The 27,714-nt window shown below is 36.4% G+C and overlaps 3 protein-coding genes and 1 long non-coding RNA gene across 10 annotated transcripts in view; 2 read left to right on the top strand and 2 right to left on the bottom strand.

Annotated features, from left to right (window-relative positions):
* The first annotated feature begins 44 nt into the window (after window positions 1-44).
* LOC139107320 (ornithine decarboxylase 1) lies at window positions 45-6,421 on the top strand. Of its 2 annotated transcripts, none has more exons than XM_070664839.1 (6): window positions 45-519; window positions 3,154-3,327; window positions 3,407-3,647; window positions 3,734-3,810; window positions 3,918-4,091; window positions 4,185-6,421. In XM_070664839.1, exons 3-6 carry the CDS (start codon window positions 3,461-3,463, stop codon window positions 5,160-5,162), a joined length of 1,416 nt encoding a protein of 471 aa, XP_070520940.1. In that variant the 5' UTR covers window positions 45-519; window positions 3,154-3,327; window positions 3,407-3,460; the 3' UTR covers window positions 5,163-6,421. The 2 variants fall into 2 exon arrangements, with proteins under 2 accessions (XP_070520940.1, XP_070520939.1); XM_070664838.1 differs by lacking the exon at window positions 45-519 and adding an exon at window positions 1,919-2,705.
* Window positions 5,813-10,608, bottom strand: LOC139107321 (solute carrier family 35 member G1). 5 transcript variants are annotated; one of them, XM_070664843.1, is made up of 3 exons: window positions 10,312-10,477; window positions 9,773-9,852; window positions 5,813-9,114 (listed from the first exon to the last, which is right to left on the bottom strand). In XM_070664843.1, exon 3 carries the CDS (start codon window positions 9,110-9,112, stop codon window positions 8,063-8,065), a length of 1,050 nt encoding a protein of 349 aa, XP_070520944.1. In that variant the 5' UTR covers window positions 9,113-9,114; window positions 9,773-9,852; window positions 10,312-10,477; the 3' UTR covers window positions 5,813-8,062. The 5 variants fall into 5 exon arrangements, with proteins under 5 accessions (XP_070520944.1, XP_070520947.1, XP_070520943.1 ...); XM_070664846.1 differs by lacking the exons at window positions 9,773-9,852; window positions 10,312-10,477 and adding an exon at window positions 10,484-10,608; XM_070664842.1 differs by having other exon boundaries at window positions 9,773-10,477.
* Window positions 10,609-10,770: 162 nt separating this feature from the next.
* On the bottom strand, window positions 10,771-15,545 carry LOC139107118 (sodium channel protein Nach). 2 transcript variants are annotated; one of them, XM_070664439.1, is made up of 10 exons: window positions 15,145-15,545; window positions 14,732-14,938; window positions 13,199-13,364; window positions 12,988-13,139; window positions 12,656-12,761; window positions 12,174-12,480; window positions 11,962-12,012; window positions 11,684-11,876; window positions 11,473-11,553; window positions 10,771-11,379 (listed from the first exon to the last, which is right to left on the bottom strand). In XM_070664439.1, exons 1-10 carry the CDS (start codon window positions 15,297-15,299, stop codon window positions 11,286-11,288), a joined length of 1,512 nt encoding a protein of 503 aa, XP_070520540.1. In that variant the 5' UTR covers window positions 15,300-15,545; the 3' UTR covers window positions 10,771-11,285. The 2 variants fall into 2 exon arrangements, with proteins under 2 accessions (XP_070520540.1, XP_070520539.1); XM_070664438.1 differs by having other exon boundaries at window positions 10,772-11,379; window positions 11,441-11,553.
* LOC139107123 (uncharacterized) overlaps window positions 13,811-27,714 on the top strand; it is a 43,091-nt gene continuing 29,187 nt past the window's right edge. Inside the window, exon 1 of the long non-coding RNA XR_011546468.1 lies at window positions 13,811-14,704. This is a non-coding gene — a long non-coding RNA (uncharacterized lncRNA). The remainder of the gene's footprint in view (window positions 14,705-27,714) is intronic.

Raw genomic sequence — 27,714 nt, 5'->3', positions numbered from 1 at the left:
GCGTAATAAAGCGCCAATCAACCAAGGTCTAGCTGATCCATACTCTCTTATATCTCCACCATACTCTCCTCTCTCGTCGTGACGTCGTGTGTGAGGGAGCGGATCGGCGGCTGGTGTTCGTGCTGTTCGTGCGGGTGTCGCATTCCGGGCGTTCCACCACTTCCACCTAATCTCGAAGAAAAGCCACGGCCACGCTTTACTCGAGATCTAAGTTATCAAGAACGAACGACGGTTGCGATGCTCGCACGTGGTGCATAAACCGGCCCCACGTTTACCGCGTTCCTTGCGACTGAAAAGCGGATGCTCGTCTCTCGCACGTCGTGCGGGGTGTTGTACGAGCTCACCGGCTACGTGGCGGAGTCAACGACGACGACGACGACGACGACGGTCGTGGACGACGGCAGCCCGCCGATCCACGCCCCATCGATCTGACTGATTTTTGCGATCCGGTCACCGAAAACTTCCATCATTCCGTCAATAACCGTGTGCCGACCCGCAGGGTGGCGATTTTCCGATAAGGTACGTAGTCAATTTTACAACAGATGCTAGTCGACGCCGAGAGGCACGAGAGCGAGACAAGAGTCGATCACGTGGAAATGCTCATTCGCGAGCGATGACTCACGTCTCGTTCCTTCCTTTCTTCGTACTCCCCTTTTTATCGTGAAGGGATCTTTGCGATAGTTGCGTAACGATATGCAGGTCAAATCGCATAGAGTTTCATTTGCTGGCTCGTTCAGTTCAAAGTTCACTGATTACCATTGTTGTCTGGGTGGTCCTTGTGACTGCCAATATGTCTCACTTTGGAGCAAAGAAAGCCACCCTTTCTTACTGTATATGGCTCCTATCTCTATTTCTGTACTCAATTACATGTGTAACATTTTTTAATGATCATATATAACATGTATAATTTTTTATTAAACTATTAAAAGTATTTAAATATGATATAAATCCTCTATACTCATATATGGAAAATTATATAAAAAAAAAAAACTAGGAACAACTGCTGAGATATTTAAGCTTGCCATGTTCAAGATATTTTTTTATACTTTATGTAATGTTATCTGTGTACTCATTTAACTATTTATACATTTATATAACTAATGCATATGGTTAAAATTATTTGATTACAAAAGTTTACACTTTCCTGAATTTTGTGTTGTTGTAGAAAGAGTTTTTATACTTTTATTATAAAAATTGCTGCTATTGATTAACTTTCTTACCGCTTTGATAAGGCAATAAGAGGCTGAAGCTGCACATAGTAGCAAAGATAATTTCATTTTGCACCTTTTATAATGCATGCTACAAGGATTCTGAACTTGTAATTCTCATTTTGCTTATCACAGTTCAGATACGTTCAATTGGATTCAAATCCGCAAGTTAAGAAGAAGGGGATGATAAGCTGTATCATAAAGAAACATTCTTTAACAATGCAAGCAGGATGAAGTCGTTACTTTACAAACATTATTCCAAGTATAGCTTTTATCGAAATATTAGAATAAAATTTAATTATATTTATTGGAATACAATTTTTGTATCAAATATCCGTTTACACTTTAAGTGTTTTTTTTTTCTGTTTGATAATAAAATAACGAGCAAAAATTAATACCTGAAGAAATATTAAAGTTTGCTACTTTAATTTATGGTTTTTCACATTTATGTCTTTCAACAAACTAATTATTATTAATATTATTTTTACGACATATGTCAGAACTTTTATCTCTATAATGATGATAAGACATTTTTCAAATACTTCTGGCCATATTGCACCACATGTTTTAACATCAATGTCTGCAGAATGGCCAATAGCCATATTTACTCGTATCTCAAGACCTATATTATCTCACTCAGACCAACACTTCTTCTTTAAACCAATGAAAGCCATTGTTACGTTATATAAGAATTTCTTTATGTGAATTTATTTAATGAAACAAATATTAAATATTTCTAAGAATATATTTTGTATTCAAAATTCAATAAGACGCGTACATGTTTTGTACACGTATTCCGGCGTATTGTACTGTCTTAAGATATTTTTTTATTTTTTTTTTCGTCTGAAAAAAATATGTACCTAAATGTTTCGGATCGTGTTATTGATTTTTATATCGTTGAGTGATGATTTTCATTTTCTTGGAGGAATTTCCATGTTATTTTTAGCTCCGGATATTAAACAGTAATAATTTGATTTGTGATACGTCAATCTTTGATACAGCACTTCGGATAAATTAATCAATCATGCTACATAGATTAGTGGCGGTATTTCCCACCCCCCAAGTGGAATTTGACACTTGAGTAAGATTTATATTATCCTTCCGATCTAATTCGGTTTCCTGATGAACCATCTTGGTTGTCAGATAATTTTGTATAAGTAGTCTTAATACACCACGCAAAGACAGGCTGATACTACTTATCTTCTTCATATAAATAAAGGCCTAAATAGTAGTCTCGAGTGCAGTATCGTTCCGATTTTCTGTCCGTTCAGATCGCGTTAAACGAAACTTTTTTTTCAAGTATACGCATATAATATAATGCGTTCTACGTTCCAAGTTCGCGAATTATTTACAATTTACTCTCGCTTTGTACGCATATAAGAAACGCGATAGAAGTAGACGCGAAGAATTAGAAACGTTACCAAAACCACTCAACAGTGATATGTTTAATTATTCCAATTTGTGTGCATAAAAGAAACGAGAATTACTTCCCTTCAGGTAGGATCTAATCACATTTCACAATGTTCCACAAAGACAAAATAACTGTTCGTGTGAATGCATTTGTTAAAGCCCGTGTAAAAGAATGAGCTAATTAAATTTAAAACCTAAACTTTTTTTTTCTCGTTTAATCTACATGTCATTTTAATATCGCAGAAAATGTTGAGTTTTATTGACTCTGATAAAATTAAGATAACCGGATAAGATAAAACTTCAATCGATATGTAATAGAATTATTACATTATAATATAATTTATAAATATATGTTTAAACAGGCGTTTCTCGTTTTCTCAATAATAACGTTATGGAAAATTCGAACTGTTTTACACTTATATTCACTTTCTTTTTTTTAATCATATAACATATGGTAATATTGATACTTTCCATACGATAAACTTGATTAATATTTTATTTAATTCACTCGGAATATTTATTTTTCTCTTTTCAGGATTCAATCTGCGATAGACTGGTCGACCAGTCTGTTCGTGGGTGCTTGAATAACAGCAACAACTGGAAGTTGGCCTTGAATGCAGAGCCCCCGTGGCTTTGCTAGCACCCCTACAGTGATCTTGTTTTAATCTGCCTCCTCACGACTCATCCGATTAGCATTGACAGCTGCCTCGTACGTTTTTGTTATATCAAATTTATTTTGCATTATAAAATTTTAAGCTAATACTTATATCTAATTTTTAAACTTACAGTTTGCTGCCTAGCACCTTACAGAGTACTAATTAATTCAATTAAACTCAATCAACATGAAGGTAACAAATCTAGATGAACGTATTCACGTCTTGGACAACGAGTCCAATGTTACGACCGTTATCAAAGATATAGCAATGAGTGGTTTACAAGAAGACGCTTTTTACGTATTGGATATAGGAGATATTGTACAAAAACATCAAATCTGGAAAGAAAAAATGCCACGAGTCGAGCCCTATTATGGTAAATAATAAAACACTTGAAATTTTACGATTTTACGAATTTACATATACGATGCACAGTAACTTATACAAGTTTTTAAATTTTAGCTGTGAAATGTAACGATAATTTGATCGTCCTTGAAGTATTAGCAGCCCTTGGAACCAATTTTGATTGCGCATCTAAAGTAAGCATTATTAACTGTTAAAATTTGTATTACTACAGTGATAAAAATACGCTTTCGTTTAGTGACATTTTATATAAAAATATATAATGTATATTTTTACTTTGCAGAATGAGATAAATAAAGTCCTTAGCCTTGGTGTCGAGCCTTCAAGAATTATTTTTGCTAATCCGGCCAAGCCAGCTTCACATATTCGTCATGCTGCTGCAGTTGGAGTAGACACTATGACAGTGGATAATGAAAGCGAATTGCACAAGATTAAAAAACTTTTCCCAATGGCTAAGGTATACGTCAGATTTTTATACGTCGTATTTTTCAAACGGATGTTATTTTTTCTTAAAAGTATATCATACTAATGTAATTTCTCATTTATGCAGATTGTTTTGCGAATTCGTTGCGACGCCGAAGTAGCTCAGTGTCAGCTCGGCATGAAATTTGGTTGTGATCCGATACATGAAGCCCCTAATCTTTTACGCCTTGCTTATAACTTGGGCCTGAACCTTGTAGGCTTCAGTTTTCACGTTGGTTCTGGATGTCAAGATGCACCGGTATTTCTTCGCGCTATTCATCACTGCAAGATCCTGTTTGATATGGCTACCGAACTTGGTTTTAACCCGTATCTTTTGGATCTTGGTGGCGGTTATCCAGGTAATAAAGGCACGAGCATTGATAAAATCTCCGAAATTATTAATGAAGCTCTCGACGAATATTTCAACACTGACGCCGTGCATGTGATTGCTGAACCGGGTCGTTTTTATGTGGCATCTGCATTCACATTGGCAACAAGTATTCATAGCAAACGTGCTATACGCGGAGAAGAAAATACTAACGCTATTACGCACAACATGTATTATATCAACGATGGTGTTTACGGATCATTCAATTGTTTGCTGTACGATCACCAACATGTAACTCCTATTCCTCTGAAGAATGGTTGCGGAAAACTGATTCCTTCAAGCGTATGGGGTCCAACATGCGACGGACTCGATAAAATTGTTGAGAACATAATGTTACACGATCTAGAACTCGGCGAATGGATGATTTTCGAAAACATGGGGGCCTATACATTGCCTGTTGCTTCACCGTTTAATGGATTTCCTGTTCCTAAAGTTCATATTGTTGCTGACGAAGACATTTGGCTTTTATTAAAGGACGCTCTACCTTTAACTGAAGATCACTTTGTAATTGGCAACACACCAACTAATTTGCGACTCGGGCTAGATATCGGAGGGAATGATATCGATCCATGGAAGGATACTCGTTCAATAGAGTTAGCACCGCCAGAAATATTAACGGAAACTTCTAATGCCCCGGCACACTTTATTTTTGAGTATGTCGAAACGCCACTGAATTAATTTGAATATTTTATGAAAGTTTCATAAAATTGAAGATACATGTGTGTATTTCAAAGCGGATCTAATTATTTAATTAAAATAATTTTAATGTCTTTTAATGAAACGGAAACAAGTGAGTATGCAAACATAATTCACAAACATTATTTCTTGTTTATCTCTTTTGTTTTAATTTTTTTAAATATTGCGTATATATAAGATTTGTTCTCAGAAACTGCACCATTGAACCGGTGCGGTAAGTTAGAGTAAAAGAAAGTATATTTATTTTACTTTAACTTATTGCATTAGTAAGCAACAGTTTAGTAATGCAGCTACTGAAAACAAATCTATATAATTTTACAAACAGCTACGCATTGATTTTAAGATAGTTCGACATATAATCCATTTTTTTCAGATAATGCTTTAAAATTAAATCTTTTGTTTGCTTTTATTAAAGATACATCTATTTTATTAATTATTAAGAATTATAAACTAAGTAGAACGCTAAACGTATGCATGCGTGGCTCCTCCGACGTGACTATCAAAAATTAATATTCGTGAATTGCGCAAACAATTATGATAGATCTTTACATATTATGATATACGTGTTTTCATGTATATTATTAATGTAATAGTTTCTACGTAACGTATTTCGAATTATAAAAATCAGTGAAGAGAACTGCTCAGAAGAACCATCTTGCTCATTATCTTGTCTTCTTCAGAACTTTAGCGCATTTAACGCAAAGACAAATACTATAACTCGTCTTGGGCATATATTTATACACAAAGTAAATATGAATTTAATAATAGAAAGCTTTGTCATGCTTGCTGTATATGATAATTGAGGCGGTCATATATAAAGTGAACAATTTTTTTAAAAAGCTTGGTAGGATATATGTATTTTAATCAGGGCATGTTAACGCATATTTTAATTTCTTTTTCTTAATTGAAACACTATTAAGGAAAGGATTAAAAACATGGTTTTTTTTTTTTTTTTAAATTGACTGTATGTGTGTATCGTATCGTATACAAGACATATAAGTGCAGTTTATAAAATATTTGCATCAAATAAATATAAACTCTGTAGGGATTGCTAGGAACTTTTTTTGCGGCATTGAGGCAGCTGTCACAAGAATCTAAGAAAATTAATTTTTCATTATTACTCTATTATTATCATTATAATATTATTGTAATTATATAATTATTGTCAATCAAATATGATTAATCAATTAATAAATGTAATACATTGTAAAATCAGAATATACAATTCCAAGTATATTATACTTATTGTGTTTACCATTTCAACACATTTAGTGGGCATAAGTTAAAATGAAAAATATGTAAATATGCAAGAAGAATATAGAAAAACGATCCTCTCGTTCTCACTGACATCGAATCGAAAATATTACGATTGTACGATTCATTTTGCATGCTTGGTTGTAAGGAACATTTAATGAGTGATTATTTCCGGTTTTATCTCTGAAAGATATAAAGTTTTCCTCTTATCGTTTTCTCTTTTGTAAATATGCATGCTTAATTACTCTGTGTTTTTTTTTCTCCCTTTTTTTTATTCTTATTACTCGGAAATCAAGAGATATTACCAACAGTTAATTGGAAAAGATTGCGGTATTTTTAATAGAAAGAAATAGAAATAAAAAAGTAATCACACACGGTGCCTGTGCATAGTTTCGCGGTATGCCGCGTGTGCGTAGCGTGATTTTCAATTTAGCGTGGACGGGACGTTGGGCGCGAATAAAACGGGGAGGGAAATATGTGATGTTAACGTCACAGAATCATTTACAAGAACAATGATGCTTGAGCATCAGTATAATGTACTAGTACAACATATATGTTGCGATTCCGCGCAACAGAAAGATGACACATTGACCGCTCGATCACGCCACGTTGTGCTGCGCGAGATATTATGAGGATGTTCTCAGTACATTACGTATTGAGAACGTATATTCACAGAACGACTGGAGAATATTTGCACAATATCGTGTGCTGTTAGGCTTTTATTTCTAATCACTTAATAAAATTGTTTATATGTATATAAATCATGTAATCTTAGAAATTAAAAATCACAGAGGAAAAGAGAAGTATTATTTTTCCTAATAATTTTTTTTTAACGAGCAAATAAAATTCTATGACAAGTATTCTTTGAAAATTGGCATAAAAATACACTATGTTATTAATAAAAATGTTAATTCTTCCTATTAAAGGCAATTTATACGCGCTCTTAATTCTAAAATCTATTACAATCGAACTTTACTATTATTATTAATATCGGAATTAAATAAATTTCCTATTTTCAATTTTCTTCATCTCTGCTTGCTATCATAAGATATAACGTTTTGTGACAACATTTTGTTACAAGATAGAAATAAATATAATATTAATTATACGCTATTAACGAGTAATAGTAGGCATAATAATTAGATGTCGATATTTTATTTACATTTTAATTTTATAAAGTTCATATAAAGCATAGGATAAGATCATGAAATGCTCATGAAACTATTATAGAAATGGAAATTTAATGTGCCAGGTATAGAAGTGCTAAAAATAGGAAATTTAATTATACTGGTATCGCAATCTAATTTAAAAATCATTTAATTACAAGTTTAAGTATTATGCACATACGCAATATAAATATATTTTATATACATATTTATATTTAATAGGTGTATAAAACAATGTTTCGGATGTGCACACGTTCGCACATACACTCATGCCTACACATATGCATTCCCTTTGAAACAATTCCTCTCCTTTCTACATGTGTAAATCTGTACATGTACGTTTTAAAACAAATATTTAAATTGTTATTGTTTCCAGTAATCTCTCACGTGTCATTGCTTGTTCGATATTATTCACAGTCTACTTTTCGTTTCTTAATTAAAAAGAAAAAAAAAAATCACTACTTATATGACTAGAATCCGAAGAGACTTTTTAATATTAGATGTTTCTGGTAACGAGATAGCCCACTTTCTTAATCCTATTAACAAAACTGAGCTAGTGACTAGTATAGCCCCGCCTATAGAATATCGATTTGGTATTTCATTAAAAAAAAGTACTTGCCAAAAGAATGCAAAGACAATGTCTGTGGATCTTGCTATGGCCACTGGACCAGCTTGTTCAATTTGAAGAGCTAAGGTCAACAAAATTTGGCCTGCGAAACTAAATAATGCAAGTGCAACAACTAAGAGCCTATCGGTACCACATTGCGGAATACACAACGCACCAATTGCCCATGATATAAGAGTAGTTTGAATTAAAGCGAACGAACCGAAGTTTGTCATTATAACAGAAAAGTGGAGACCTTTCAATGCACGTAACAAAACATATGCATTTGCACCAAATAAAGTAGCTGAGAAAGCAGCCATAGCACCCCATAAGTCTGCATGTTCTGGTTTAACATGGCCATCCGAGAGAGATTTTACAGTATTACCAAAAATTAAAGGCGGCCGCGTTATCAATACCACGCCAATCAGAGTTAAGCATACAGTGAGAACGTTAAATAAACCGCAGGGCTCTTTCAAAAATATCCGGGCAAATATTGCGACAAACACAGGAACAGAAAATACAATAACTGACGCATCGGCCAGTGGCATATGTCTGAAGGCATAAAAGCTCAACATAAGCCCCGTAGTACCGATAAAACTTCTCAAAATAAGAATTAATCTACGTCCCTTTGGAAAAGGGTGTTCACCTTTATAAATCACAATTGGTATAGCTGGTAATAATACCCCCACAAATCTGAAGACTGCCATTTCTGTTGGATTTATCTCCACGAGACTCTTTACAATCACGCTACATAATGAGAAGAACAAAGACGAGAGTGTAGCTAATACCAGACCCATATAAGGACACGATTCGCATAATAAAATAGAATTTTTTTTTTTATGTTGATCCATTGTGGTACTTTCCACATCGGTATTTACTAAATGTTGCAATTCCACACGTTCCGACATATCTGTAAGAAACACAACTCACATTATAAAGAACATTCTCACATATTTACACATGTAATGCGACACACAAAAAATAAGAAACAATTTTTTTTTTACCACAGAAGATAATTTTGATAATAAACTATTCTTGCTTTTAACTTTCTTAATGCTATGACAAATGTTCTTTCAAGATTAATTTATGCTATAAAAAAGGATTTTGAGTATAAAGCGTTGTTGTACATAAATATAACTTTATTAAATGATTACACGAGAGAAATAATTAATATAAAAGAACTTATATTATATTCGAAATAAAATCTACTATTGGTGGTACATAGAAATCCATAGGTAACCTACAAAAGTAATCTGTGTAGAAAATAAATAAAAATTATAGATTAGAATGGTTATTAAAAAAATTATTAAAATAACTCAACAAACTCATGATACTTACTGTTACTGTCATTATAACTATTATATTTATTATACTATTACTTTCCTGCTATTTTAAAATTACTGTGACAATGATTGTAATTGTGCATCAACCCCCTCTTATTATTAATAATTTTTAAAAAAGCTCAAACCCATTCATTATTATTATAAATAAGTAAAAGGTAATGTGTTAAATGATAGAATTGTAAATTCTTCATACTTTGACATATAGAAAATCTCGTTGACACTCACCTATTAATGTTTGTATTTTGTCAAACACGTAATGTATAAACAATCATGAAATTATGTGACAAGTAACCATAAAATGTAGCCTAAATGGAGAAGCAAAAAAAAGAAAATAAGCAATCAGGATACGTTTGATAAATGTTCAGTATCATTAAATGCATGCTCATGTCTTATACTTAATTGCTAATTGTCATATTTCAGCAGTTTTGTCGTACTTTATGCAATTGGGTAAATGTCAGGCTCAAGAGCTGTGCTGTCAATGAAACTTTCGATAAAACTAGACCACGTTTTGTGCTCCTCGCAGGAGTCACGACCGCTATATATATTTTAGCAGCCACATGTGAATTATATACTAATGAAAAAAGTCAGCGATCGTTACTTCACATTCATAACTCACGATTACTTTACTTAAAAGCCTCTTTTGTGATATATTTCTATCTTTTAAGGTACTGTCTCGTACGTCGTCTTGTATGTATGTACGTGAAAAATGATAGTAGTAACTTTTGTTCACATTAATATTATTCATTAACACAATGATACTTTACCATTTAATAGCAAATTTATTTATTTTAATTGTACTTTCTCGCATTTTCTATCTTTGAGATAAATTTTTATACACTTTTCGGAGAAAGACAGAAGGAACAAGAAGAGCAGCTCTCTAAGTACAACAAGCTTGTCTCACTCAACTAAGGTATGTATGTGTTTTATGTACGTTACCGTCAGGAATAGCGTTCGTGGTGCTGCAAGGCGGCTAGCGTACGTGACCTTGGTGTGGTGTACGTTGAATCTCACACGAAGCACATGCGTAGATATTCCACAGAGCACCGATCACAGAGGAATGAGAGAGAAGGAGGGGGAACGCGCCTTACCACTATTTCCCTCTCTCTCGGTCACCGAGTGCGGGGGGGTGTAGTAGGCCGCGTTTCTTCTCCCTCATTCCTCTGTGACCGTTGCTCTGTGGAACATGTACGCACGTGCTTCGTGTGAGATTCGACGCACACAACGCCAAGGTCACGTACTCTAGCCGCCGTCGCAGCACCACGAACGCCATTCCTGACGGTAAGTGTCGAAGTATTGACCAATCCGATTGCACTTAGAGCATTGTGGTGCGTTCTTAAAGCTATTTGTTTTCGTTCATTCGTTGCTCAAGTTTCAGGGTTGCTCCATACGGTTTCTATGTGTATTTTACGATCAATTAATCACTTTATCAAATTTTAATATAAATTTTTGCTGGTATTCAAATAGAACGGTATAATTAGTCGGCGCAAGTTACGTTGAATTGAGATTAGCCGCCTTTCTTGCGTCTCAAGTTTTAGGTTAGGTTGAAGTCCCCGCACATTGAACATGACGAACGATATTTAATAAGAGGTCTTTTCTCTATCATGACTGATATAAAATTAAGAAATTAAAATAAATAATTTTTTTTAAATAAAGTACAGCTTGTACCTTCTAGGTATATTATATGTTATTACTGTATTTTATTATTTAATGTCGGGTTTTCCTTGAATTAATACATGCGTCAGTTATCACGCGTATTACGAAAAAATATAGAAGTTCGAAAACAGACATGAGACTGAAGCCAGCGAATAAACCAAGCAGACCACCGAATGATGCTGAAATATTATTACACATTAATTATTTTTTTACATAAAATTATATAAAAATTTATCTTACCGAAAATATTACGCCAATTATAATTAACTGACCGTCGATACTGAAAAGCGACCAAGTCGTTGAAATATATGTGCACTAGAGTATGATTGTGCATACTAATAGCGGTACCGTTACTGCAAAAGAATAATAATAATATTGCAATAACACATGTAACAGCATTATTGTTAAAATGACGGTATTAATTTAATATTTTATATTTACGACTAAATTACTTTTTTTTTTTTTTTTTTTTTTTTTTTTTACCGAGAATTCTTTGAGAAACGGCCATTATAATAGTAAGTTGTAGTGTCGATGTTTCCATAAGAACTTTCAAAAGGATAATAATACAAGGTACAATCTGGTATACACCCGCAAGGTGATTCATTTATGTTGTTTATCGTTTTCAATAGACTTATAACAGTTTCGTCCATCGATGGCCATGAAGTATCAAATAATGCTGTAAAATAAAATACATATTTATAAAACTCGATGATCAAAATCAGATTGATAATTTTAATTCACTGCTATATTATGTTACTCACATTTATATTTTGTCAAGCACTGAACATCCTTAAGATTGCATATTCTAGTACCTAAAATAATAATAATTTTATTATTAATTTTATAAATATTTAATATAAAATACATTAAGAAGCAAATTATTTTTTCTTAGTTATAAAATATACCAAGAAAAAGTAATCTCTGTCCTTAAAAGCTTTAAAACAAATTCCTCTTACATAATCCGCCAACTTACTGTTTTGTGGCACGAAATAAGGGATGCAACCGCATTTTGCTCTTATGATGGTAGCTCGACATTCAGCGAGACAATTGTGATACGAGTATGCCGAATAAGTTAAGTTTCTCTCTTTGACGTTTGCGTATAGAATTTTATCCGTTTCATCGTTGAGTATGCATTTTCTTGTAGAAACTGGCATATCTTTCATCTCACGTTTCGCATACGTTTCTGTGGGATTAAGGCTTATAAAATGTGTAGTATTTAATCTGACTAACTCAATTTCGGTATCAAAATCTGGGTAATCAAGTGCGTAATGTATCATGACCTGTAATAGCACATTATAATAAGTATTAATTATTAAATTTCTAATAAAAAAGAAAACCAATTATACCGGGGAATATAATACAAAATGTTGTTGCATGAAACTTTTTGTTGATCTGTTAAAATTTAATGTAATGTATTGTAAAAATTAGATTTTTTTATACGGGTGTTTGAATTACCTTTATTCCATATGCGCCAATAGTTGGAGCGTGATAATTATTTGGATCAACATTTATTACTATGCTCATACCAGATTCATATCCACAAGCGGCAGATCTTTCCACACTACAATAAAAATTCACATTAGATTGATTAAAAAAAAAAATGTATATATGTATAAAATATATATCGAATATTTGTATAATGCAGAATTGAATATTGATATTCACAAGCTTTTAGTACTTTTTACTTCGATATAAAAAAAAATAGAATATAATAATAAAAAAATTTTACATTTTTTGTGTAAAGCTTAAGAATTTCTCTTTTAACTCTGCAGAGATAATACTCATACTTGTCTAATGCTGGTGAATTTGGAAAAGTGTAGTAATTAAAACTGCAGCACAGGCCATTTCGTGATAAGCTTTGCTTAAAATATTTATCACATTGATCAGTTTTGCCTTTCCACTTGCACATTGTCAATAAAGTGCTGCAGTTTTGTGTTATCTAAAAGAAACGATTAATTTTATACATGCATATACATGATTAATGTTTTCTATACATACCAAATTCATTACATTAGGTATAGACAAATGGTTATTGTCTATAATGTCTTGTAAATAAGTTAGATTTTTCTGAACGTCGTATCCGAATATTCCTGGCAGTAATAATTCGTTCATCAGCCGCATTTCTTGAATTAAATAATTTTTCGAAACATTGGCTGGCGTTTCTCTGATGAAAAATACAATCGACATATATTAAAAAGAATAATTTATTTACACATAAAAAAAAAATATATTATCCTATCTAAAACTAGCTTGGCTTGCCATACCAAGTAGAAGTAAACGTCAGCTGTTAATGTTACAGCGTGCAATAAAAAAATTAAAAAAAAAAAAAAAAAAAAATATTCAGGCTATTAGATTATTTTTGTGGCTTAGTCGAACACGAGTTTTCTAACAACGACGACTTGGGGAGCTCGAAAGTAACGGTTGAGCTCGAGAATCGCGAAAAAACATGCTCGAACGTCGAGCACGACACTCTTCTACTTTGAGGGAACATACCTCAAGCTCAGCAAGTACGTAAAAAAAAAAAAAAAAAAAAAAACGTAAACAGATGATCTCGCCGTTGAACTCGACGCTTCGACAATTCCGCTCGGACTGTCCTCGCGAGATGGACAGCGTTCAATTGACGATCGAACTTATCGACTGTCTCACTTTTTTCGCGGTTCTCTCTTTCCCGCCAAGGGCCGAAATCTTTGACGGCCATTTTAGTCTAATTACGAAGACCCAGGCGCGAAGACGTGTCGTTAATTGCTCCGTGATTCGGAGAATTTTTGACCGCGGATAGGATAGTCTCGGGTACAAATAAGTGTCGACGTTGTCGACTAAGGAGCGGACAATCATTTTTTGCACTCCTGTGTCATTCCATTCGTCGTTCTGTACCTCGTTTGGTCGCTCGAAAAAGTGCTTCGGAAAGAGAAGGTTATGTCGAGGGTGCAGCGCGCGAAGCGTCTAACGCGAACGTCGCCGTTGTCCAGCGTTTCCGACTCGCTTCACTCGCCATCTCCTTCAGCGGCGTTCAGTGAGTTCCGGCGACCGCCATTACGAGAGCGTGAGGTGATTTCGCGCCTCGCAGTCTTCTTCGTCGCGGCCGAGATACTCATCCCGTTCCGAGCAGCTGATTATTGAAGAACTTGAGGAAAATTAAGTGCGCGGGGAACATTTTACGTCGCGGTCGTCTCGTTTGCTTGGCGCTAGTTATCGGTATCGTTCGCATTGCCGATATGAACTGATCGAAGAAGCAAAAGTGATCTCGCTGTACGTACATTACTTTAATCGTAAAAAATCGCCGCGGTAATCCACCGTCATTTTTTCAACTCGGTCGTTCGTCTCGCGAGTGACACAAAAAAAAAACAGAAGTGTTATATACTGTTAAGTGATTTTGAGTGCTACAAGACGTCAGGATCATCCAGAATACTGCCAAGTGCCACAGAAAGAAGGAAGGAAGGAAGGAAGGAAGGACGGACGGACGGAAGCATAAAAAACAACCTAACCTAACTGGAATACACAAATGTAAGTAAACCAGCACTAAATACTTACAAATTTTCCACAAACTGTTTCGTCAGATTGTAAGACATGCGATTGATATCGCATATCGTTATCGCGGGAAATGGGAAGTTCCATATTCCATGATGAGTTGTTTCGATGACAGTCAAAGTAGGATGGGTGGCAAAATAAAGCCAAGCCATTTTCATTAAAACGATAGCACAACCTAATGATACAAATACTATAATCGCCCAGATAATCCTATAATAAATAACGTTAATTAAATAAATTAAATATTTTAATTAAATTATATAAAATCAATTTTAATTCCAATAATTTTATATTCCAAGTCGTAAAAGAATGTTCGTAGAAATTGCTTTTCTTTTTTTTTTCTCTCTCTCTTTTCTTTGAAGATTTAATTTATTGTCGAACACTTTTATTCCACTCTTTCCAATCATGATACATACCGCTCTGTCATAGAACGTTCACTTTGACTAATGTACTTGTAGCCATGCAATCCGGTGTTTTGGCAAAACTCAGCTGCCTGTCTTTTCAAAATGCTCCAACATTTTGCGTTCACGTTCGATACACGTTGTCGAGATTGCGTCCTATCACTTTTCATTCTTAACACGATTAATTATTATAAATAAATGTTAATATTGCACAACAAACACAATTGGCAAACGTCATGCCAGACGATGACGCGGGAGAATAAGCGGAGAGACAGTCCGACACTTCTTCTTTCACAAATACACTGACGTGTTAACTGCTGTACGTACATTATCGGGCGAAGTTAATAACGAAAGTACTTAGTGCAATAGCACATGTGACGTGGCATAAAAAATTCATTCGACCTTCCGTCGATTGGCGCACGATAATTTTAACTTTTTCCAGTTGCGCTGATTTTATCTGTACAATTAATTATTAATAGATAAAAATGTCAAAGCAACAACTAATACGTACATTACAAATTCTCGTGCCAATTGTGATTATGTTCTCTCTTCTTTATTATCGTTTATTTATTTTTCCTTTCTTTTTTTTATTTTTTTTTTAATTGAAACGCTTCGTTTATATTTCGCTACAATAAATTGTTTCTCTAACATTGATAAGTATTAGCGATAACTCAGCAGGGAAAAATGATAACGTATACATTAAGCGCTATTAAGCACTACCGTTGTCAGTATCTACGCATATATGCTTTATATGATATGTGCTTTTATTCACAGTTTATTTTTCTGTCGGAAAAGGTAAATTTTTTTTTCCTTTTTTAAATAGAGCGACAAGGTTTCTCTCTCGAATATATGTGTAAAGTTTTAAATTGAAACTTATCAAACCACTTAAAATTAGGCTGCTACTCAAATCAGTTCGGGGATGTTTGAAACTATTTTAGATTTGAGACTATTCTCTCGTTCTGCATAAAAATTAAAAATTAAAAATTGAGATAAATTGTTTTTTTTTTTTTTTCGTAACGCAGTATGTCAATACTTGTCCCGTGTAATCACATAAATTGCGACTTGACATCGGTAAGCATACGTATCAATGAATCTTTATCGAATCTTAGCCAAGGTAATGATGTGTGCCTAAGCACACGGCATGCCCGGCGGTGTTTAGCACTTTATCTACCTCTTCGAAGTTATTAATGACTCTTGCTGAGTCAGGCGACAAAGCGAAACGCGAGCGACGCAATGACGATCTTCAAAGTTTAATATCCACGCGAGCGAAGAGTCGCTTCTAGTCGACTAGTTGCCGAGTTCTGCTACTCATGGGCTTCTTGCCGGGTGTATATTCATCTCGATATATTATTGAACCATTTTGTACCCAATATCTCTCGACGTGCCGAGGGAATCTTTATTTCGGCCGGATGTCAGAGACAAGTGGTTGAGTCATAAGAGAAATTTAAAAATCAATTTAAACGGAGACCGTAGCTTGGCAAAGTGGTGCGCTGGTAAACAAGTAGCTCGCGTTGAACGTATCGTTGAATTATATTTTACAATCGATAGGCAAAAATCGGTAAATAAACTCATCGGTGATTCAATAGATTTTTCAGGTCGATTCGAAACTAGTAACGCTAATAGGATAATTTTAATTATAAAACAATTTATTCCAGTGTCGGTTTTGTAGAGAAAATTACTGTTCCGGGAGAGAGTATAATGCTGATGAATGGCGTAACAATGTATTATGCGTTCCCCTGTCAACCCCCTCGTGCGTTAACCGCAAACCCTTTCTATTCACCCTTCTTCTGCTAACAATTCGTTAACTGCTATCGAATTGACTTCAACCGGTGGCTTCGGAGTTACGGTCATTAGAATGTAATGAACTTGTCATTTGTCGCTTAAATGATGATTGTCCTTTTCCGCGATGCATTTAGTTTAACAAAATTAATTAGTACAACAAAATATATCGTGCTTTAGTCTATAAATAATTATAAAATTTTTACGGAATAGTTGCATATTTTTTGTTTTTTTTTTTTTATAAAAAAAAAGAACTTATTTCTTTCTTTGTGGAAAAAGTTACGAATATTAATTTGAGAGGAACAAAAATAATTTTTATATTGCAAAGCTACGTACGCCGCGGGGTGATAATTTATTAGTAATAAAAGTAGATGCCTATGTTCGTTGAATGAGTCTCGCGCATTTTGGTGGAAGCATACTTTATTAGAATGCGTCTTAATCGAACGTTCTCACTTGATGTGACATTCGTATAGATGAGACCTCTTCGATTGCGAATACCTCGATAAAACCTCCTTTGCGTGGATTAGTTCGCTCAATCAGGAAATATACTCGGGAGGGGACTCCCCATAAAATCTTCCAGCCCATGCAAACCCCTATGTATGCCTACTATGTACACCCTTCTACCTTCTATGTGCTTCCCTTTCTTCATTCTTCGAACTGCACATACGTCGTCAGATAACATTTGACGATACTTTCTCTTCTCTCTTCTTCTCTTTCTTGTCCTCCCCCTCCGCCCTCTTTTTTTCTTTCTTTCTCTCTCTTGCGTATTGATATTGGCGAGTTATATTAAATATAAAAAATAAATAAAAAAAAAAAAAATTTTCTACATTTACGTGTAAGAAAAAGTCTTTAAGTATCTAACGATAGGTATAAGTTTTGAAAGAATTCTCGAGACATTGGAGACTGATTCAAATACGTAATCTAATAGTTAATTTTCTTGAATATGCTAGACTCACTGAGTCTCTCCTTTTTTTTTCTTCCCCCTTTTTTTTTCTTTCTTCAAGTTCTCGTATATATGTACGAAAATCTTGCCAAGAACTGAGAATCCGGGACATGGCCTGGGCGGGACCTCAGTACCGATCTTTTAATCGTAACTCGCAAAACTGGATACCACGTAGGGAGATCTATTTTACTATTCCCGCGGTAATACTACGGCGAGCTTCTAACGATTTAAAAAGTAACGAGCAGGGAGGGAAAATTTTTTAAGCACACGCGACACGCTGCATTTATAATATATCACGTCATTGATACACACTCCGCAAAATGCAAACTCGTCACCTAACGTCAGGTGCAAATAGCGCGGGATTACGGATTACATTATATACGAACGTTGTCGCGCATACACACCGAGATAACTCGCGATGTAAAATCGGACAAGGGATCGCTGTAAGCGGTATGGTCAGCCCGGCATAAGATCGGATAATGTGTGGACACTCGGTGTTCTCCGGGTTGCGCAACGGCAGCGAACAGGTCGCCGAAAACGCGAGCGACTAAAGAATGAATATTCAACAGTAAACATCGGTAATGCTTATGAAGGGTCCGGTCCAAAAAGGGTTCCGGCGCTGCTGAGCACTCGTTGACCCGACGCGGCGCAACGGCGGCGAGCCGACGCGGTACCCCGTGACTTGTGCGGACCTCGCTACCACCGACTGAGAGGGATGTTGTTTACGATATTACATCTATAATACCAGTCAAGTAGCCAGCGTCCGGCCAACATCGCCGTAATCTCCTCTGCGCCAGGACCCGCGGCTCTTGCCCAGATACAGCACGTCGCACTAGAATTATAATAATGTTCGGCGCGGTCATGTGCACTATCACATTAACCTTTTCTCAAGTGTTGTACAAACGAAATATCCTCACGTGCATATCCAAGCTTTTTCGGGCTCGTTAGAGTATGCTGTGCAAAGTAAAATATATATACTTTAGTTAAAAAAAAAAAAAAGAAATTATATAAGTTGTCTTTAATTTTACTTTGCGGTCGTTTAGTTGTATTTTGTAATTCTTTTATTTTATACGTTTTTGTTTTTGAGAGGGGGAAAAAAAATTGCGAATTATCTAGATTGATACTACGTATACGTTAATTTATATTTAATTAATGCAATGATATTACCAATGCCGGACTATCTCTTGCAGCAGTTGGTAGCCGAAGGACAAACATCTCGCTACGGAGGGTGGTCGGTGTTTTGATTCTGGCTGTTATAGGGAAGGCATATATCACCGATTCACCCCCATTGCTTATAGAAGGCAATAGTTAGGGTAGTAGAATGCCGGGAGGACCACGCGGACTTGCAGAATTTATTACTCTGCCCGATATATATGATTATTTAAATCTTTTTTTTTTTTCGGACCTCTTGTCGCATCGCTCAGTATTACGAGCGTTTCGAAATTATCACTCGGTTGAAACTCGCGACGAAACTGCGCGCGAAATTCCGAATGACATTCGATAAAATCGTCCAAGCCACGGGCTGAAACCAGAGACGCATTTTGTTCGTGACGAAAATATTTGAAGCACAGGGGAGTACATTTCACGCCTAATTTCTCGCGAATTCTATGCTGAATATTCCTCGTTTTCGATCTCATGCGGGGCCACGTATCATTTATTCCACAGGCGTCGGGAATTCTCATCACTCGCAGGTGGTCCTCGCTTCAATGTCAATGTTTTATATCGTTTTAACAAACGTTTTTATTAAATCTTAATTTTAGAGAACTTTAAAGAAAAATCTTGCAGCCTGAAAGTCTTAAAAAAAATAATACGTATACGTAGTATCAATCTAGATAATTCGGACATCAATTTTTTTTTTATTTAACTTGACGGACGGTAATTATTATGTAATTATAATTTCCGAATGCATTCAACGAAACGAGTTGAAACTTAAACATTGCTAAATGTAAAACAGTTTATATTCCCTGATATAATCAGTGCTAAGTATGCCCCTGACCGTCAGTGTAATTTACTGACTACATCTGAGATTTTTTCCACTGATTCACATTTAGAGAGTGTGTAAACAAATGCTTTTCGAGGTCACAATTGATTTTAATTTTTCGGGCGAGTATTTTTTTTCCTTTTTTTTTTTTTTCTTTATCGGTGTCGCACAGCACACGCACATACGCAACGGCGTGGTACGTGTGCATAAACGCGGGCCTAGAAATTCATTAGGGGTATCTGATATTTCTGGTGGGTGCTTCGCGCTGGAATAAATCATACGTGCGGGCGGTCGAAAGCGTTTTGCCTGTACGCCGAGCTTCTTTCTCAATGCACACGCGATCTATCCGTTTTATCTCGATCGTAACACGGGAAGGGATAGGATAGGGTGGCAGGATACGCAAGGGCGAGTGCGAGGATAGAAAAAAACTAAGGGGAAACGAGGAGAAGGGGAGGAGAGACAGAGGGTTAGAGAGAGAGAGACGAATGGGGGGGAAAAAAAAAGGGGGATGAAAAAGGAGAGAGGAAAATGCGTGTCCTCCAAGCAGCACGAGAACGAGAAAGAGGGTTAAACGTTCGAACGTGATCCCAACTTAAACCGATCGTGGACATCAAGCAAATCTCGTTACCGAACTCGATCGTCCCCTCCACAGCCTCTGCTACTCCTTACGCGTGGACATGTCGAGGGGCGGTTTATATACTCGACTTGAGCAGGAGAACCGTCTAAGGAGCTTCTCATTCCGTCGTTCGATCGACTCAATCTTAGCAGCATTCGTGATCAACGAAGCGTGCCGCGACTTCCTAATACCCCTATCTGTATAGATTTGAAATTAATTTTGATATATATCGCGTGATTGAAAACTCTACCGCGTTTGATCATAACTGCAAAGGCAACGGACGAGTCTTTTTCTTTTTCTTCTTTTTTTTTAAAAGAGAATCGAGGGAGAAAATCCGACTGTCGTACAAAAGGACTCTAATCTCGCGTATAAGATAATAGTGACTTAGTAATAAATTTAATATTTTTAATTTTAAACATGCGGATGTAAAGTCGCTTTTGGTAATTTTGAAAATAAAATTTCTCACGTCTAGATTAATTAAGTAAATTAAATGGGTAGCAAGGGTCGTCTAAAATATACACGGGGATGTGTATTTATGTGTGATTCACTCTATCGATGTGGATGTTATCAAAAATTGAGTTTACTTTCTTCTTTCTAAGCGGTAGATTATAATAGATAGAAGGCGCACGTCAAAAGTAGAGACAGTCGAGAATACGAAGTACGGCCGTCGACTATCCTCGATCGAGAAGAATATATTTTTCTTCTACTTCTCGCGGGGGTTGAAATAAAGGGAGAAAAGGGTGTTGCACACGTTAACGGGGAAAAGGCAAAATTTTGCGCAAAAGGCACGTCAAGCTGCGTTTCGTCGTTTCGTCATTGGGGCAGAGTCGGTCAGTTTAAAGGCAAAGGAAAGAAAGGTACGCGTGAAACGGTAGCATAAAGGGCCGTCTCGCAACAAGGCTAATCCGCATCCCATCTCAGCCCTTCTCAGATCGAACCATATCACGTAGCGTAGTATTCGTGCCTACAGGCACGATCCCGGTGAAAATTCGCATACTTATCATGCCTTTCATACCTCACCCACGTAAAGAACAAAGGTATACAAATTGTAATACTGTAATTGTAACAATAATATCAAATTATTTCGTGTCAATATTGAGCTTTAAAATTAAAAAAAAAAAAAAAAAAAATTATTATTCCTGAAAAAAGTAATAATAATGAAAAGTTAATACATTATAAAATATCTCGCAATTTATTAACAAAATTCCGTAAGAGTACAGTTACGAAATCGTCCGCGGCGGTCAGGTCATCGTTAATTACAACGCTCGTGTTACATATATTCATTTATCTATTTGATCGCTACTTGTAGAAGTAGAATCCCTGCACAGTTCGGAGCCAGTCGTCACTCGGTCAAGATTGCAGGAGACTCAATGACGACCGAATAGGGGTGTCCCTGGAGTGGCGGAAGGGTGGGAACGAGGACAGAAAGTAGGAGGTGAAAAGAGGGAGCGAGAGACTGTTAGAAGAGGGTGGACGCGAAAAGAGAAAGAGTGTGGCTAGTGATTGGATTACAGTCAGGGAGTCCCTGTGGACTCACCAAATGACCGGGACAAATTGCCCCTCGCCTTCGGGAATACTTATATATCCAGCGGTGATCTCAAGCTTCACGTGTCTTCGCGTAGTCTCGTGAGTGACTCTCTTCACGCACACGGTTCTACTTGCAGGCGTATTCAGTATCTAACGGCGACAGCGATAGATCGCTTTACACTTAACGCGGGCTATTAATACGGGCGATTAATATTGGATTGTCGCGAGAAATCTTTTGCCGATATTCACAGTTATTATTTTGAGTATTCTCAAGTTTATCTTCCGGTATTCTGCGGTTAGTGAAATTATTTATCAAGCATTTATGAAGCATTAGCTCTAAAGTACTTTTAATTACGTTATGATTATTTTTTTTTACGTTTAGGCGACTCTGGGTTTAGATTTAAGATGATGGGTAATAAATGTTATTATCCGGCAAAGTAACACGAAATAAATTACGATATTCTGTTATGTCTTACACGAAAAGAACACAATGAGGATTTGATTCTAAGACAATCGATAACGAGGCGCGGATAAAACGCGGTATATTCGAGTATAATAAAGGTACCAGCAGCGATTAGCTTGGCCATTAAAGAGAGCGAAGGCAAGAAAACGTTATTACTTGGCAAGAATCGGCCGTGTTATCTCTGCACTCAATTAGACCCGTAAAGAATAGCTCATTGGTCTTCTTTGGTTCTAGTATGCCGCGCGCGGTCGCGCACGATTATCTCTTTTAGACCTTTCTTTCTCAACGAACGCCGTCACGGATCGAGTCATTTTTTTTTTTTTTTTTTTTTGTAACGAACATCTCGCGTAAAGGCGTAACATTGATTTCGCAGGTGTAAACTATCATCAATTTGCAAACAATATGCATTACGTGCATACGAATACATATGCAAGGCTAATTATTTTATTAGTTCACTCGGTGAATTTCTATTCGTCCTAATTTCCGGGTCAGCGGCTTGACAAATCGTCGTTACTCAATCGATAGAGTATAGTATCTAGCTTCGGCAATTAAGTCGCAGTGTCCTTTTCCCGTGAGACACGCCGAAGGAGGTGGTGAGGGTAGAAGGATTTACTGCTGTTTAACCCCCGGAAACTTCTTCGATAAATAAGCCATACAAGCGTCGGCATCCGTTCGCAGGAGGGCGACGGAACAGTTTGTTGTCCCAACAGAGATCTGATTGCCCGTTAGTGGACTTAAGTTAGCGCCAGTTCTGACTTTCACGGATTCTCACGGGCGAAAGAGATTCGGAATACGAGACGGAGAGAGATTTTCAGAGAGAGAGAGAGTGAGAGAGGGGAGGGGGGAAGGGGATGGAAGAAGAGAGTAAAATCCCTTCTCGTTCGTAAGTGAAAGAACTGAATTTCGTTTCGAGGAGGAGAGGTGAGCGCAAACTTCTGATTAGCAGCCTTCTTTGTCCATTGGTCCTCGAGAGAACGGACAATCGTCTAATTTACCAGCCGATTCAATTTCTCCTCCTTAGTCACTTATTTTTCTGCTATCGCTCCCTCCACGAAGAGTCATCTCTTCCCCTTTCGTCTCGCAATCAATCCAATAATCATATCGCGTTTCTTCTCACATGGGACACGAGTTTTATACTTGTTTATTTTTATAAAGTTGTCTGATAATTATTTTAAAAAAAATCTAAGAGTGTAGAGGTAGAGCGAACCAAGTCGAGTCAAGTTTTATTTACCACTTCGTAACTTTTGCGATAATTAACGAATTATGAATCGTTTAAGATTAACAATTTCATATCGAGTCCATATCGTCAAGCGCGTTCAAGCGCGCGTCGAGATACAATCGTCCAGTCACTACCGCCGCCACTTTGTCGAATGTTATTATCAAAGATATTGCGGGACGCACGGAAAGATTTAGTTCAAGCTTGAAAAAAATATATTTAATGATTAAAAAATAAAATAAAAATAAAATATTAAAAAAGAAAAAAAGAACTAAGCTACGTTATGCATGTTTAATCTCTCCGCCATGTTATTCGTAGTTTATATAACATTTCATAACGATATTAGAGAATGCCAGACAAATAAGAGTGGAAATATGAGACGCATAGAAAACGCGCGTGTCCGTCGATATTCCAAGACTTCAGATTGAACCTGAAATATGTCTGCGGTAGTAAATCCTATCGGAAACGCTGTACCATTTTACCCCTTGGCAGTCCCGAATCGTATAACTATATAGGGGTTGACGTGATCTCTCAAAGAGGGGCCGAAATGTTGGAGCGTCGAGTGTATGCGAGATCTTAAAGTTGCACGATAGTCTTGAGACAGGTTTAATATGGTGGCAGTCACTTCCATATCGCTTATGAAATCCATACCTGATACCGTTTACGCTTTGGAAAAACAAACGTTTTGTCGGACAAAAATTTGTAGACTGACTTTGTCATTCTTAAAAGAAAAAAAAAAACTTTGCTGTTCGTGAAAAAAATTTTACACCTTTTAAAACGTCGATCTTTTTATTTATTACAATCGAATACATTGAAATAATTGTAATAACGATAGTCAGTTGTGAACAGTTTAAATATAAATTGAAATATTAATTCTTGAATTAATTTTAATATGAAAATAAATTTTGCTTCGTAAGTCGTCGAGTTTTCTTTTTTTTTAAATTGTTGAGGAGAACAATGATTCTAAATTGCTAATTGCATCTTTTGTTTTTGTCGTGAATAGAATTTACACATTCTTGTAAGCGTCCTCTCGATCATCACGTATGCGGCAGGTGTAGTAGAAAACAAAAGAGCAATACATCTCAACGAGTTTGATAGTATATTGTTGCTTGGTATGTATTGTCCTCGGCATGGCAGGTCCACTTGATCACGATCCAGCAGCACTTGAGTTTTGTTCGTACATCAGATAAGATGTCCATTAAAATTCATGCAGTTCACCACGATCGTCGCGTTATCGCCGACATTGTCGCCACACGACATTGTACTACGCTCCTTATATTGTTCCAAGTCGAATTTCGAAGTAAAATCAACATATCGCAATCCGATATGTTGATGCAATTTAGTAACAAACATTCGCCCACGTCTTCCGTTCGAATTAAACGCGTTTGAAGCACGATATATGATAAAACAGTACGATATTCCGTTTTGCGTCGAATTAAACGAAATAAAAATAAAATACGAAGCGCGCACGGCCGGAAAAATTAATTATTATATGTACAACGTAAATTTTTATTTTTTCTTCTAATTAAAATGGCACCAGCTCGGTACGTAAATGCCGAGCAGTGATAAGGCGATTTTACATCGGGTGTTATTTCTCGAAAAATCGATTAAAAGAAGAATAAAGTAGAGGCAAGACCGAGATAGAGATAGAGACAGAGAGAGACTCGATAGCGATAGCGAAAGAGCCCATCCCCGTCTTCGTCGTTACGACTATAAAGAGAGGTGGATCGGAAGATACGGTGATTTTCCCTTTCTTTCTTCTGTCCTTTCTTCCACATCTCCAAGGAGTAACTAACTGAACGAGAGTTCGGATAGGGGGTGTTAAGGTAATGCTCCATTAGTATGTGGCGCCCGTAGTAACACCATCATATAAGATAGTCGAGCTGCGGCTTGTTCTGGTCATCCCTTTTGCCCATACCTATCTGAAACACGCTCACATTCACGCGCCGTGACGGCGAGCGAGGACCTGTCAATAGCCGGCTTGTTACAGCGGCAATGATCGGCTTAACTAACGGGAAAGATCCGTCCAGACGCACTAGATTTTTTTTTTTTCTTCTTTTTTTTTCGGACGCTGGACACGCATGTCAACAGTGTCTTCCCTTTTATAAGGCTGCCCGTCGCACTCGTTCTAATTCCAGTCTCCTTCCTTCCCGAAATCTATTTCTCGCCGGGCGATACGAATTCTAAAAAGGAAAATCAATCTCCGTAAACGGTAGATTATTTACACGCGGCGCGGTTCGTTCTCAGCCGGCAATAATTGCATCTTTTCGTAGAATTTTTTTTTTTAATTTTAATTTTAAACTTTAAATTATGAAAAAGAAAATAATTACGTAATGATATAATAGAGTTTTCGGAATTAGAAACTTATTTATTGTATAATTTAATTATATTTGTTATATATATGTGTAATAATATATGAATATGATATCTCGTCTGTCATTATAGTCACTTAATACTTGATACAATATTGCACGATATAATTCGATTGAGAGTGATAAAAAAGATATTACAAGTGCTATACAGTTGCTTAAAGGTGACAAGGATTGAGTTCTAAACGGATCATATGAGACTTGTGCGTGACGAAAACCTGGGTTGCTTATCGCTCCGCGACATCGAGTATTGCAAGACCGCTCGTGATCGCCATCTCTGTCGCCTTTTTTCTAAGAATCATCCAGATAGCTACACTCATATTCTTGCATCATGTTGCTATAACAATCTTGACGGAAAGTATTCGTTTAGCTAATGAGATATCTTCTTGTTTTGGCTCAAGAATTGAAACGATTCATTTGGTAATTTTATATCATAAGACTTACATCGACACGGAGCGCCTCATTATTACTTAATAATTTTTTAACAAAAAGATCAAGCGGCATAAAAAAAAAAATTCGTAACACTCGGCATACTTATATCATTCTTCTTCTTCTTCTTCTTTATCATTTGAACTTGAAGCGTCGCTGAGAAAAAAGCGAAAAAGTTACGGTGTACTTAAAAAAAAAGTAATAAAAAAAAAAAGAAAAAAAGAGTAACAGCGAGAGAGAAAGAGAACGAGGGTGAGTGGAGTATCAATTCACTTATCTCGGTTCCAGCAATAAGGATGCAAGTCACCGGGCGGCAGCCCTCGGGCGCGGTAGGAAGACATTGATGTGAATTAATGGCAGCTTAAGTTATAGTTAGCGTCTCAATGTTCTGCGTGTGTAAAAGGGGAGAGAGGTAGGGGCGCCCACGGTTCCGGCGGTATTAATTAACACGACCCCAAAATCTCCTCTTAACCTCTGAACTCTCGCGTTTAAACGGTACTGTATCATGGATACCGTCTCCCTGTTAAGAAGCTGAGGGGGGCGAGAGAGAGAAAAAAAAAAAATAAAAGAAACGACGAGAGAAAGGGAGAGGAAAGGATGGCCTTATAAATATAATTTACTCATTCGCTCTAATATAAATTCGGGGTGTCTGTTGCGCAATGATAGACGATTACGGAGCAATTTGAAATCGCGCTCCGTCGCGTGAATATTTTATTGACCTGCTCTGATCCGATCAGCAGGATGCTCTCGATCTTTTTTTCGTTGCCACGCTTCTAACTAAAATTCTACTATTCGAACGTTAATTATTACAATGTTTTTGAATTTTCTAAATTAATATTATTACGCGATACTTGTGCTTTAATTCCGCATTAAGATAAGACGTAGGATGAAATTAATTAAATGAAGTCGAAAGTTTGACTACGGGGAGGGAAGGTTTTAAACGCGCAAGAACGCCTTCGAAAAATGAACAAGTTCGGCTGAATAAAAGCCGTTCATCTCTCATGCGAAGAAGACTGCTTCGCCGCTGGCCGGAGACAAAAAGCGAAATTTATAATCCGGAAAAACAATTATGGAGGTCGCGATCGAACGTCAGGGTCGCCGCACTGGCAAAAAGCGACTAATACCTATCTCTGGTTTGATTTATACGTTCGCGGGCAATGGATCGCGCGGCCGAATGCTGGAAGGGAAACGGATATTAAATAGAATATTAGAGATTTAGCGTGCAGGAGACAACAGAGCGTTCCCAAGCCCGGTCGATCCTA

Source organism: Cardiocondyla obscurior, linkage group LG12 (assembly GCF_019399895.1).
Source record: "Cardiocondyla obscurior isolate alpha-2009 linkage group LG12, Cobs3.1, whole genome shotgun sequence".
In the NCBI taxonomy this organism is placed as follows: domain Eukaryota; kingdom Metazoa; phylum Arthropoda; class Insecta; order Hymenoptera; family Formicidae; genus Cardiocondyla; species Cardiocondyla obscurior.
This window is presented reverse-complemented; position numbering and strand designations above follow the sequence as displayed.

What these genes read in the sequence shown, in the direction of transcription:
- LOC139107321 (XM_070664846.1), bottom strand. Translation starts at nt 9,112, where the DNA reads ATGTCGGAACGTGTGGAATTGCAACATTTAGTAAATACCGATGTGGAA.
- LOC139107320 (XM_070664839.1), top strand. Translation starts at nt 3,461, where the DNA reads ATGAAGGTAACAAATCTAGATGAACGTATTCACGTCTTGGACAACGAG. An exon ending in ATTTTGATTGCGCATCTAAA is followed by an intron (nt 3,811 to 3,917) that starts GTAAGCATTATT and finishes TTTACTTTGCAG; the next exon opens with AATGAGATAAATAAAGTCCT. An exon ending in AACTTTTCCCAATGGCTAAG is followed by an intron (nt 4,092 to 4,184) that starts GTATACGTCAGA and finishes TCATTTATGCAG; the next exon opens with ATTGTTTTGCGAATTCGTTG.
- LOC139107118 (XM_070664438.1), bottom strand. Translation starts at nt 15,299, where the DNA reads ATGAAAAGTGATAGGACGCAATCTCGACAACGTGTATCGAACGTGAAC. An exon ending in GAACGTTCTATGACAGAGCG is followed by an intron (nt 14,939 to 15,144) that starts GTATGTATCATG and finishes TATTTATTATAG; the next exon opens with GATTATCTGGGCGATTATAG. An exon ending in TACCTAATGTAATGAATTTG is followed by an intron (nt 13,140 to 13,198) that starts GTATGTATAGAA and finishes CGTTTCTTTTAG; the next exon opens with ATAACACAAAACTGCAGCAC.